Below are 13755 nucleotides of genomic sequence, written 5' to 3' on the forward strand. Positions count from 1 at the left end.
CCTGGACCCCAACCCCATTGAAATCAATGGGGACCCGAACTTTGGCGCCGGAAAATCTCTCTCTCCATATCTCTCTCTCCTCCCCGGCCTCCCGAACTGTAAAACGGACTTCCGGGAGAAGTCCATGTTCAGAGTTTAGGATTGGACACTAGTTTTCCGGTAGACCAGTACGAACCCCAAACTTTACAGTTTATCTTCTCTCATCTCTTTTCATAAGGAAAAAGAATTGTTCCTATAATATATTCAAACATGTCAAATCATTGTTTTACCAGGAAATACCTGTTCTTGGACATTTCTCTCTTGGTCAATCAGTCAATTATATTTTGTACATAGGTCATGAATGTAGCTGCGTAGCTGCTACATCACAGTGTCATATGAGTAAATAGGGTCACATTGTGATGCCTTGCGACCCCCTATATACAGTATGATGTCCCCATAGTTTCCCTATATATAGTATGATGGCCTGCTTGCTCTTTTATATAAAGTATGATGGCCAACACAGCTCCATATATATATAGTATGATGGCCCCACAGCCCCTGCATACAGTATAACGGCACCACAGCCCTTATATACAATATGCTTGCCATATAGCCCCTTATATACAGTATGATGGTGACTCGCCCCCTGGGCCGTGGGGCACTCGGATCCGGGCAATTAGGGAAACGATGGGAGTAGTAGTGGCAACCCGGTTCCGTGGCTCAGGGTGGTCAGGCCAGTGGTAGTCCGTTATGTGTTATTGATAATGTCCGACTACGCCACCCGTGGATTGTGGTTATTAGGAACCGCCACTGCATGCAGACCGCTGGGGCTGATGAGGTGTGCAGCTATGGTAGTGTGACTCCCCACGGGAAGAGTGCGGCCCCAGGGCAGTATAGTGGATGGTGGGAGTGATGGTAGTGAGAGTCCCAGTGATGATAGTGCTGGAGGAGCAAGGAGCACACAGACAACAGGTTGCAGTCCAGGGTCTTTACTAAACAGGTAAACTGACCCACAAACAGTCCCAGCAAGGAGGGGACCTGGATGTCTGAGAGCAATGGGGAAATTGGCCCTGGTCAGGGTGAGGGTGTAGGCCTACCGTGCTTTCTGTGCTCCTTCTGGCTATCTCCTCCTGATAGGATAACAGCCCACGTTTCCGAGCTTTCCGTGCTTTCTCGCCTGTATGGCCTGCGATGTGGGTTCCTTTTTGCTCCCAGCCTTGTACGGCTTTACTGGTCCCTTCGGTTGTGGCAGGGCCTCCAGGCTTCTTAGGCCAAGGAATGTACAGTCCCTTGCGGACTGGTTCTCTGCTGGGGGATGTGGAATCCTTCCAGCCTCAGACACCAAAGTCTAGTAAAATTAAGTCTTTTCTCTGCCAAGACAGGCTCTCTTCGCCTCTTGTCTCTGGCTTGTGGCTCTCTCCTACTGCCACACTTCCTCTTAGGAGCAATCAACTTTCTGTCCCTGCTCCACTCTGGGACACGTCTCAAAGCTGAGACAGGAAATCCAGTTCTCTCTAACCCTGTCCCCAGTACCAGCTTTTATAGGGGCAGCCTGCTCCCCCTACTGGCCTGAGACAGGAGGCATTGCATGCTAATGTTCCCCTGACCAGAGAACCTCCCCCTTGCTCTCAGACACAGCTTTATTACACTTGTGGCATCCAGGTAGGGTGACACATTCCCCCCTAGTGAAATTTAGTACTCCGGGACTAAACAATAAACAAAGACAATATGCACAACAATAAAACATTAATAGACAGACGACGCACAAATTGAGTTCTTTAGGTCACAGTGTGGTCTGTGACCGGGTGTCCATATCACCAAAACAACGGGGAGCCTTAACCAGGTGGGGGTCTGTCCTACCCCAAGTCCTTCACAGTCTTAGTTCATTCCTGGGTTAGGCTCCGAACGCAGTCCATACGAGGTCCCGGTTATAAAAAGTCCATAACCTGTGAGTCCTTACGGTTGCTGCAAGAAACTGAAACACACTATTAATAAACATGCTGTTATGTTCTGCTACCAAAGCTAAGGAAAGAGAGGAGATCTGTCCCTACTATAGGACTCAGCTGAATCCCTACGATGTAACAGGGAACCTGATCCTGCGATCAGACCTGCTAAAGTCCTAATCTAGTCTGTACGAAGACCTATAGATGTGGGGAGGGAATCCCTACAAGTACTAAGGACTGGAAGGAATATGGGACACCTCCTAACAGAAATAGTAGCAGACAGACGAACAAACAAAATAGATAGAACATAGAGGTCCGTAGACCAAGCAAACTAACAGAGATAGATACAGAGCACAGGCTAGCTAGAAAGTAGATATACAATGAAGTCCAGCAAAGCCAGAAGGGCGGAGCAGGATTAAATAGGCCAACAAGGTCATGTGACCAGCAAAGGAAAAAAAACCTAACAGCAAGGTTCTAACAGTACCCCCCCTTCTAAGAGGATCCTCCGGATCCCCTAGGACCAGGCTTATCAGGAAATCTCCTGTGAAACGCTCTGATAAGTCTGGACGCGGAAACATCATCTGACCTCACCCAAGAGTTATCCTCGGGTCCGAAACCTTTCCAGGCCACAAGATACTGCAAACTACCTCTATACCGTCTAGAGTCAAGGATGCGAGAAATTTCATATTCCCCGTCCTCCACCACCGGAGGAACAGAGGCAGAGGCGTCACCATCCGACACAACAGCTTTTTTTAACAGAGAGACATGAAAGACCGGATTAATTCTCCAGGAGGTAGGAACCTCCAACCTAACAGCAGATTGGTTGACAACCTGAAGCACCTTAAAGGGCCCTACAAACTTGGGACCCAATTTCTTAGAAGGAATCCTCAACCGCAGATTCCTAGAGGACAACCAAACCATGTCACCAACAGCGAACAAAACCTCCTGTCGTTTCCTATCAAAGTAGTCTTTAGATTTTCTGTTGGCCTCCTGAAGATTACCACGCACATCCGTCCAAACTCTTTCCAAATCACCGGAAAAATTCTCCTCCTCAGGCACGGCAGATCCCAACTTGGAGAACGACCCAAACGACGGATGTCTCCCAGAACAGCAAAAAAAAGGCGAACAACCAGCAGAAGAAGATGTATGATTGTTCAGAGCAAATTCGGCAAGTGGCAGAAACTCAGACCACCCCTCTTGATTGTCTGCCACAAAACAACGCAAGAACTGCTCAACATCCTGGTTTTTCCTTTCTGTCTGGCCATTAGATTCAGGATGATATCCGGACGAAAACGACAAATGAATTCCCAACCTGTCACAAAAGGCACGCCAAAAATGAGCCACGAACTGAGGACCCCTATCAGAAACAATGTCAGTAGGAACGCCATGAAGTCTGACAATTTCCTTGACAAAGGCCTTAGCGAGAGTTTTAGCGCAGGGCAGTTTGACGAAGGGAACCAAGTGACACATCTTGCTAAAACGGTCCACGACCACCCAGATGACAGTAAAACCCTCAGAGGGGGGAAGGTCAGTTATAAAGTCCATAGCCAAATGTGTCCAAGGAGCACTGGGGACCTCCAAAGGACAAAGCAACCCCGCAGCAGGAGTATGTGAGGACTTAGATCTAGCACATATAGTACATTGGCGCACCCACTTAATGACTTCCTTCTGCCATCCAGGCCACCAAAAACTGCGACCCACCAGTCTCTTGGTCTCAGAGATTCCGGGATGACCTGCCAACCGAGATTCGTGACACTCAACAAACAAATCTCTCCTAAAGGTCCCAGGCACAAACAACCTCCCATGAGGAGTGTTAGATGGGGCATTCTCCTGAGCTTTAAGAATCTCATCTTCCAAAACGGAGTCTAAAGCAGCTATCACAACACCTTCTTGTAAAATGTTTTCCTCTTTCTCAGCACCGACTATGGGAGAAAAACTGCGAGACAAGGCATCCGCCTTAACATTCTTAGTACCAGGGATGTAAGTAACGGAGAAATTAAACCGCGAGAAAAACAGTGCCCACCTAGCCTGACGGGCATTCAGGCGCTTGGCAGCATCAAGATATATCAGATTTTTATGATCCGTAAGAACCTGAACGGGAAATTCTGCACCTTCCAAGAAGTGGCGCCAGTGTTCAAATGCGAGTTTAATAGCCAATAATTCCCGATTACCAACATCATAATTCAATTCAGTCTCCGAAAATTTTTTTGAAAAAAAGGCACAGGGATGTAATCCATCCCCGTTATCCTGAGACAATACTGCGCCAACCCCCACAGAGGAAGCATCAACCTCAACCAAAAACGGCCTAGTAACATCAGGCTGCATAAGGATGGGAGCAGAGGTGAACCTCTCCTTGAGATACACAAAAGCTTCATTGCCCTCAGATGACCACTGAACCGCATCAGCACCTTTCCTGGTGAGATCAGTCAGAGGTTTGACAATACTAGAAAAATTTTTTATGAATTTTCTATAGTAATTGGCGAAACCCAAAAACCTCTGTATCGATTTCAAACCAATAGGCCTAGGCCATTCCTGCACAGCCTGAACCTTAACCGGATCCATCTCAAAACCTTTGCTGGAGATAATGTAGCCCAAAAAACTAATTCTCTGTACAGCGAACTCACATTTCTCCAGCTTAGCAAAAAGCGAATTGTCCATTAATAACTGTAATACCTCACGCACGCTCCGCCAATGAGACTCCAGATCTGGCGAATAAATCAAAATGTCATCCAAATACACAACCACATTTTTACCGATCAAAGGTCTAAGGATGTCATTAATCAGATTCTGAAAAAATGCAGGAGCATTAGTAAGACCAAAAGGCATAACCAGATTCTCAAAATGACCCACAGGAGTGTTAAAAGCAGTCTTCCATTCATCACCCTCCTTCATGCGCAACAGATTGTATGCCCCCTTAAGGTCAATTTTAGAGAACCACTTGGCCCCCAATAACTGGTTAAACAGATCAGGAATCAATGGCAGTGGGTAAGGATTGCGTACCGTAATTTTGTTAATCTCACGAAAATCTAGACAAGGACGTAAACCGCCGTCCTTTTTTTTTACAAAAAAAAATCCAACCGCCACAGGAGACTTAGAGGGCCTAATGTGACCGGCGGCCAAACTTGTCTGTATGTATTCCTCCAAAGCCTTCCTCTCAGGAATAGTAAGGTTAAATAAACGACTTTTAGGAAGAGTCGCTCCAGGGACAAATTCAATAGAGCAATCATAGTCTCTATGGGGAGGCAAAACCTGCGATTCTTTCTCAGAAAAAACTCTCCAAAAATCCTGAATAGGAACAGGCAATTCTCCCCTATCCAAAGCTGCAATACGCCCGTTACAACACTTGTCATAACATTTATGGCTCCAGGATTTAATTTCACTGGTAGACCAATCCAGTACAGGATTGTGAAATTTTAACCAGGGCAAACTCAATATTACTGGAGAAGGCAAGTTATTCAACACTACCAAATCCAATTTCTCATGGTGAACACCATTAATAGTGAGAGGAAATTCACTGACCTTGAGAGTAATATTCTTCAAAGGGGAGCCATCCACAGAAACCACAGCAATGTGGGATGATAAAGGTTCAGGTTTTAAATTGAGTTTTTCCACGAATCCCCCATCAATTACATTTAGTGTAGACCCGCAATCAACAAACACCCGAAATTCCATTAATTTTTCCTGAGCAATCGTGGAAGCAGCTAAAAATATACCCTTGGAATTTAAACAGGCAATACGGGCGTGACTGACCATTTTTTTTTCTTTCTTCATACGAAGCTCACAGCCTTTAATCAAATGACAAGATTTTCCGCAATAGAAACACAAGCCTTCCGAAAAACGACGGTCTTTTTCTTGAGAGCGAGGTGCCACCGATCCAATCTCCATCGGTTCACCACTGTTAGTACACACATTATCATAACCAGAAACTGACATAGCAGAGGATTTGCTCTCATTAACCCTAGCACGCAGTCTTCTATCCACCCGTATAGCTAATTGCATAGCCTGTTGCAAATCCTCAGGTGTAGTATAAGCAATTAGCAGGTCTTTAACCCTTTCACTGAGCCCAGCAAGAAATAGACTTTTCAGAGCAGAATCGTTCCACCCTGTTTGAGTGGACCAACGCCGAAAATGAGTACAATATTTTTCCACATTACCTGATCCTTGCTTTAAACGTCTCAACTCAGTCTCAGCTGATGCCACACGGTCAGGATCATCATATAATAGTCCTAAAGCAGAAAAAAAACTATCCACTGATCTGAAGCATGTATCACTAGGTTGCAAAGAAAAGGCCCACTCCTGAGGCTCTTTGCGCAAAAGTGACATTATGAACCCTACGCGCTGGGATTCATCCCCAGAGGACTTGGGTCTCAAACGAAAATACAATAAGCAAGCATTTTTAAATGAAAAAAATTCTCGATGTTCACCAAAAAATAAATCCGGCAAACATACCTTAGGCTCCAAGAAATATGCTCCAGGACAGTTACTCACGTGCTGACGGAGCTCGGCCACTTCCAGAGAGAGTCCCTGCAGGTGTTTAGCCAAATCCTGAACCGACACCATGATGGAACAAAAAAAAATCTTTCCTTAGAAAATTTGCAGGCTGGACTTACTGTTATGTTCTGCTACCAAAGCTAAGGAAAGAGAGGAGATCTGTCCCTACTATAGGACTCAGCTGAATCCCTACGATGTAACAGGGAACCTGATCCTGCGATCAGACCTGCTAAAGTCCTAATCTAGTCTGTACGAAGACCTATAGATGTGGGGAGGGAATCCCTACAAGTACTAAGGACTGGAAGGAATATGGGACACCTCCTAACAGAAATAGTAGCAGACAGACGAACAAACAAAATAGATAGAACATAGAGGTCCGTAGACCAAGCAAACTAACAGAGATAGATACAGAGCACAGGCTAGCTAGAAAGTAGATATACAATGAAGTCCAGCAAAGCCAGAAGGGCGGAGCAGGATTAAATAGGCCAACAAGGTCATGTGACCAGCAAAGGAAAAAAAACCTAACAGCAAGGTTCTAACACATGCAGGTAACTTTGGCAAACATTTCAACATTTGGCAATAGGGTTATTTACACTTTTAGTACACTCTATATTCTCCAGCGAGCGGGTATCTGTCCCTTTGTGCTCCTGGTTGACCTACATAGCCCACTGTCTGGTGGTGGACCAACCTGGCTTTCCCCACTAGCGTTAGGGGTACAGCTACCAGCTGGGTGTACAGGTAGGGCAGGCAGCTGTCTGCGGGTTCTTTGGCTTACCGCAGGCATGGCAGGCTCACTGTCAGCAGAGGGTTGACTCTCCTGGGCTGCTGGAACAGGCTCTTCTGCCTCTGGAACCGGTTGCTCCTCTTCACCTTCCGGCTCTGGTGTTGGTTGTTGCTGTGCCGGTTGCAGGAAATGCAGGACGGGTACCACTATGGCATCATTTATGCGAGTCCAGGACTGAGGGAACTCTCCGAGAACGGTGCTGATCATTTCCTCCTTGTCCTCTGCGGGTTCAAGGTCACTCTGATCCTCTTCTGCACTACGGAGTTGCTCGGGGCACCTTTTGAGGTGGTCTCTGGAGCCAACACTAGTGGTTTCTCCTCCGTCCTTGGTGATTACGCACACCTTTGGGTTGTCGTGGTCAGACTGCAGTACGGTGTAGGGTTCCCTTTCCCACTGGTCGTCCAACTTATGTAGCCTTCTTTTTCGCTTTAGGACTTGCTCACCAGGTTCTAGGGGACTAGCAGGGGCGTGTTGATTGAAGAGTCTTTCTTGCTTCTCTCTCACCTGGGCCAGGCTCTTCTCCACACTCTCCTGTACCTTCTTGTACTGCAGTTGCCTTTCCGTATTCCAGTCCGCATCCGGGGAGGTGTCCTCAGGTATTAGGACTCCCATCTCCAGGTCTACGGGCAGCTTACCCGGTCTGGCTCGCATCAGGTAAGCCGGGGTGCAGTTTGTAGCGTTCACCGGAATATTGTTGTACATGACTACCAGGTCCGGCAGTTTTTCTGGCCACAGGCTGCGTTCCTCTAGGGGCTTGGTTCAGGGCCTGTGCATCAGCCTCCACGGAGTCCATAGAGGAGGGCGCCGCCTCCTGGTGGTAGGTGATAGCAGGGCGCCGGGGGTTTATAGCGCCACTGGTTGCAGATTCACGGAGCACCCTTATGGCCCTGTCCTTAAATTGGGCAAAGGTCAGGTCGGGGTTCTGGAAGAACATGAGGCGCAGCTGGGCCCTGTGGGCGCTGGACAGCAGACCCTCTATGAATTGCTCTGTTAGCAGCTTATCGGTTTCCTGCACACTGCCAGGGTCAGTTTGTTGAATAGCCCTCAAGGCTTCCTGCAGATTTAGGGCATAGTCTCTGATGCTGTCCTGTGCCCGCTGCTTACATCCATAGAACCTCATTTTAATTTCAGCGGAGGTACGTGTATCAAAGGTACCCCGCAGCCGGGCCAGAATACCCTTCACAGTCTCTTTCTCCTCAATGGGCCATGATTTTACCTCCCTTTGGGCTGCGCCTGTTAACTGCCCTGTCAATATGCTGACCTTCTGTTCCTCTGTCAGGGGGTAAACTTGGAACAAACTATACAGTCTTTCCTTGAAGTCAGTTAGGGCATGGGGCTCCCCTGAGTACTTGGGCAGCCAGGCCGCTCCCGGGATGTAGGGTAAGGAAAAGGGCATCACCGCTGCTGCAGCTGCGTTGGTGGTAGTGGGCGCCTCTGTGTCCGACATCTTCCTCCCCCCCTAGTGAAGTGTGGCCTACCTTCCGACGATCCTCTTCTGTAGGCCGCGGCTCCGCTGCTGCTCTGGACGAGGACCTGGCGTCGCGTCCTGGTGACGTCAGCGTCGCTCTCTCTCCCTTCCAGGACCTTGCGCAGCGTCGGTGCGTGGGGCGGAGCTTCGGATCTCGCGCGGTTTTGACGTCCACGCCCCTCTTCTTCCCGCGCGGCGTCCTGGAGATGGCGTCCGATGGCGGGAAGCAGCTGCGGATGGCGGGAAGAAGGCAGAAGACGGCGGGAAACGGTCCAAGATGGTGTCTGATGGCGGGAATCGGCTCCGGATGGCGGGAAACAACTCCGAATGGCGGGAAACTTCGCCACAGGTAAGTTACAAAAGTCTTTTTCAGGCACGCAGTACCCGGTGGTTGCGGGCACGAAATCCTGCCGACTACGCCAAAGCTGACTCGCCCCCTGGGCCGTGGGGCACTCGGATCTGGGCAATTAGGGAAACGATGGGAGTAGTAGTGGCAACCCGGTTCCGTGGCTCAGGGTGGTCAGGCCAGTGGTAGTCCGTTATGTGTTATTGATAATGTCCGACTACGCCACCCGTGGATTGCGGTTATTAGGAACCGCCGCTGCATGCAGACCGCTGGGGCTGATGAGGTGTGCAGCTATGGTAGTGTGACTCCCCACGGGAAGAGTGCGGCCCCAGGGCAGTATAGTGGATGGTGGGAGTGATGGTAGTGCTGGAGGAGCAAGGAGCACACAGACAACAGGTTGCAGTCCAGGGTCTTTACTAAACAGGTAAACTGACCCACAAACAGTCCCAGCTAGGAGGGGACCTGGATGTCTGAGAGCAATGGGGAAATTGGCCCTGGTCAGGGTGAGGGTGTAGGCCTACCGTGCTTTCTGCGCTCCTTCTGACTATCTCCTCCTGATAGGATAACAGCCCACGTTTCCGAGCTTTCCGTGCTTTCTCGCCTGTATGGCCTGCGACGTGGGTTCCTTTTTGCTCCCAGCCTTGTACGGCTTTACTGGTCCCTTCGGTTGTGGCAGGGCCTCCAGGCTTCTTAGGCCAAGGAATGTACAGTCCCTTGCGGACTGGTACTCTGCTGGGGGATGTGGAATCCTTCCAGCCTCAGACACCAAAGTCTGGTAAAATTAAGTCTTTTCTCTGCCAAGACAGGCTCTCTTCGCCTCTTGTCTCTGGCTTGTGGCTCTCTCCTACTGCCACACTTCCTCTTAGGTGCAATCAACTTTCTGTCCCTGCTCCACTCTGGGACACGTCTCAAAGCTGAGACAGGAAATCCAGTTCTCTCTAACCCTGTCCCCAGTACCAGCTTTTATAGGGGCAGCCTGCTCCCCCTACTGGCCTGAGACAGGAGGCATTGCATGCTAATGTTCCCCTGACCAGAGAACCTCCCCCTTGCTCTCAGACACAGCTTTATTACACTTGTGGCATCCAGGTAGGGTGACACAATGGCCCAACAGCTCCCCTACAAACAGAATGATGGGCCCACAGCCCTTTTACATATAGAATGATGACCCCATAGCCCCCTATAAACAGTATGATGGCCCACAGCCCCCTACATACAGAATGATGGCCCTGCAGCTCCATACATACAGAATGATGGACCCACAACTTCTCTACATACAGAATGATGGCTCAACAGACCCCTTAATAAAGTATAATGGCCCCACAACCCCTATATACAGTAATAGCCCTCCATACAGTTAAATGCCCCCCATAGTGCTTACCCCCTGCCGTGCGACTCGCCTCTATCCAGCCCTGTAGCTTGAATCTCCTCTGTGGCGGGTACAGGCAGAGTCTAGCGCACTGCATGATGTCATTCAGCAGATGCATCTGATATTCTGTAGTACAGCCGGGATAGCTCCCAGTCGATTTAAAGACTCACTGCCAGGCCAGCTGATAGCGGCCAACAAGTCCAGCCCGCCGCTGGCTATGAGCAGCAAAAATTACTTCAGGGACCGTATGCATGCAAGCACGTTTGAGACCCTTGTACTATAGGATTCGTAGAACTTTGTCCAGGACCCTGATGTATTAAAATCTATTAAAATGTAACTTTGGAAAAGAAGCTGTAATTATTTCAAGAGATTTTTTTTATCATTAAGTCAATTACCGTATATCAGTGGGTCAGTGGTTTACAATACAATGAGGTTGAGAGGAAATGTATATCAAGCACATACAGTACATGTGTCATATTCATAATGACAGACTTACCAGCGACTTCATATTCATCTTTGCAGTAACATCCATAGACTCCATCTTTTGGTTTCCATTCTTCATCTGCTGCGCAGATATTTAATGCTGTAGATGGATCTAAAAAAAGAAAAATTGTCTTCAGGTTGCTGATTAGGGGGTATGATAAGATGACTAAAATTGGTGCTTCAATTTTAGAAATGTCATTGGACAGTGGTGGGATCTTTCAAATGGAGGAAATTATGTGCAATGCTATTATTTTAAAGGGAAAGTCCCTTTAAATGCGTTTCCTGGGAAAGGAAGACTGCTGTTTTTTTGTGTCTGGTATTGAAACTGTATATGGTTAAGTTGTGATACCAGATAAAATATAAGGATGGGTGTGATCCTGTTCTTGAAATAAGTCATGTTTGTCTAATCCTTTACAGCCTCTTTAAGAAAAAAATATATAGGCCATGATTCATTACTGAATGCTTTTTTAAGTGATTTTTCTTTTTGTTTTGTGATATTCATTGCCGTTTTTTGCGCCAAATTCTTCAAAATTTTGCAAGCATTTAAAGTAAAAAGTTGCAAGAAAATTTAAAATATTGCATGTTAGTCTTCAACTGCATAAAATAAACTTAGCCAGATTTCAAGCCCCCAATCATCATTTGTGGTTTTTAAGTAACTTTTTTTGGTATTCTGATATTTATTGACAATTTTTTTTAATCTTTAATATGGCATACGCAAGTTTATGAATTTTGTGCAAAATAAAAAATACTTTTCATATTTTGGCTTTTACTTTTTCGCACCCGTTTAATGCAAAAAGTTGTAAAACAAGAACAAACAACACCTATGCAGAAATTGTGTGACTAGTCGCAATTAATGAATCAACCGCAAACAGTTGGAAAACAAAATCTATCAATCAATATCTGTGGGCTAAGATGACTTTTCTCTTAGGCTACATTCACACATCCATGTGACAAATCCTAGTGCTGTGTTTTTTTCTCAGACAGCACACGGACCCATAAAGTTTCACTAAGCCATACATACATCAGGTTTAAAAATGGATTTGTGTCTCCGGTCCATGAGACTCAGAGTGTGCCCTATTCTTATCTGTTTTGAGTCTATGATGATCTGTATAAAATGAATGACACACTGAAAACATACTTTGTACTTCAGACTTCCACCCGAGTTTCATCAGTTTTTAAATTGTCTCTTCAGAAAGGAAGAGAACTAGAACTCTAGCTATAGGAAGCAGTGATCCTAAAAGTCAATATCGACCCTTTAACGAGCCTTGTCACATGACTTACGATAATAGCCAAAACCAAAATCTCAATTTGCAGACACTGTTTTTCGATATTGACTCTTAGGATTGCTACTTTCTATAGGTGGCACTAGAGTTCTAGTCCTCTTCCTCTCTGAAGAGGCAATTTGCATATTTCCCAGTGAAGCATTGCGGCTTAAAAGTCTCCTCACCTTGACATGCTTAACATGTCACTCTCCGCAAGGAGAAATGTTATCCCTTGGATATCAGTTTTTAACTGATACATTGTTAAGCATTAATGGTCAAAAAGAAGTTCAGACAATCTATTGCCTACAGTTTTTAAAAACGGATGCAACACGGATCAAAAATGAAGTAAAAAATAACGCAATGTAATATAAAATAAACATGGATATGTGAATGCAACCTTACTTGTATGGCCAACTTTAGTAATCAAGCCCACAGGTATGGGGAAGTGTTTGGTGAGGTCCTCATACTCAAGACATAATGGTTACAGATTATTTTTTTCCTTTACAAGACTAGAAAAAATGTTTATGGTACACTAAACAGAAAATACAAAAAAAACGAAAAAATGTATCCCACTACACTGTGCACAGTTATTTTGACCATATCATCATTTTTATGCAGATTTTCCTACTCCGCGATGTCTAAACTTGAATGCTAATTGGATGAAGCTGATCAGGTGATGTGTATTTGTGTAATGAGGGAGGGTGCAGCATAAGGATACAACGCCCTTTATCAAGGTGTGCAGAATTATTAGGAAGCTTGTTTTCCGCAGGCAAAATGGGCAAAAAAAAGAGATTTATCTGACTCTGAAAAATCAAAAGTTGTTAAGTCTTACAACACTCTTTAAATTGCTAACATATTCGGGCGTGATCACAGAACCATAAAAAGTTATGTTGCAAATAGTCAACAGAGACGCAAAAAATGCGTTGAGAAAAAGGGACACACATTAACTGCCAAAGATTTGAGAAGAATCAAATGTTACGTGACCAGGAAGCCATTATCCTCCAGGGCTGTCATAATCCAGAACTGCAACTTCCCTGGAGGCCAGAAGTATATGGTGGTCAGTGTTCAGAGACATAGCTGAGGTAAGGGAGGCTGAGACCCCACCACCACTGAGCAAGACACAGAAGTACAAGATGTTCAGTGCTCAGAGACATGGCTGAGGTAAGGGAGGCTGAGACCCGACCACCACTGAGCAATACACAGAAGAACAAGGTGTTCAGTGCTCAGAGATATGGCTGAGGTAAGGGAGGCTGAGACCCGACCACCACTGAGCAAGACACAGAAGTACAAGGTGTTCAGTGCTCATAGACATGGCTGAGGTAAGGGAGGCTGAGACCCGACCACCACTGAGCAACACACAGACGAACAAGGTGTTCAGTGCTCAGAAACATGGCTGAGGTGAGGGAGGCTGAGACTCGACCAACACTGAGCGATACACAGAAGAACAAGGTGTTCAGTGCTCAGAGACATAGCCAAGGTAAGGAGGGCAGAAACCCGACCACCACTGAGAGATACACGCAAAACTAGACAATAACAGGTGAAAAGTCATCGATGAGTCAAGGCCCAATATTTGTTATGAAAAAAGAAACTATTACCTGCTTGTGAAATAGGATGAAGTGTAATAGCTATTTGA

The 13755-nt window shown here is 46.5% G+C and overlaps 1 protein-coding gene across 1 annotated transcript in view; it reads right to left on the reverse strand.

The window, feature by feature from the left end:
- Positions 1-13755, reverse strand: part of LOC141160925 (uromodulin-like) — a 105408-nt gene that overhangs the window by 31973 nt on the left and 59680 nt on the right. The window contains exon 10 of the mRNA XM_073645725.1: positions 10874-10972. Coding sequence (XP_073501826.1) covers positions 10874-10972 — 99 coding nt within the window. The remainder of the gene's footprint in view (positions 1-10873; positions 10973-13755) is intronic.

Source organism: Phyllobates terribilis, unplaced genomic scaffold (genome assembly GCF_046119375.1).
Source record: "Phyllobates terribilis strain yellow unplaced genomic scaffold, ASM4611937v1 Scaffold_9__5_contigs__length_417890890, whole genome shotgun sequence".
NCBI classification, from domain to species: Eukaryota; Metazoa; Chordata; class Amphibia; order Anura; family Dendrobatidae; genus Phyllobates; species Phyllobates terribilis.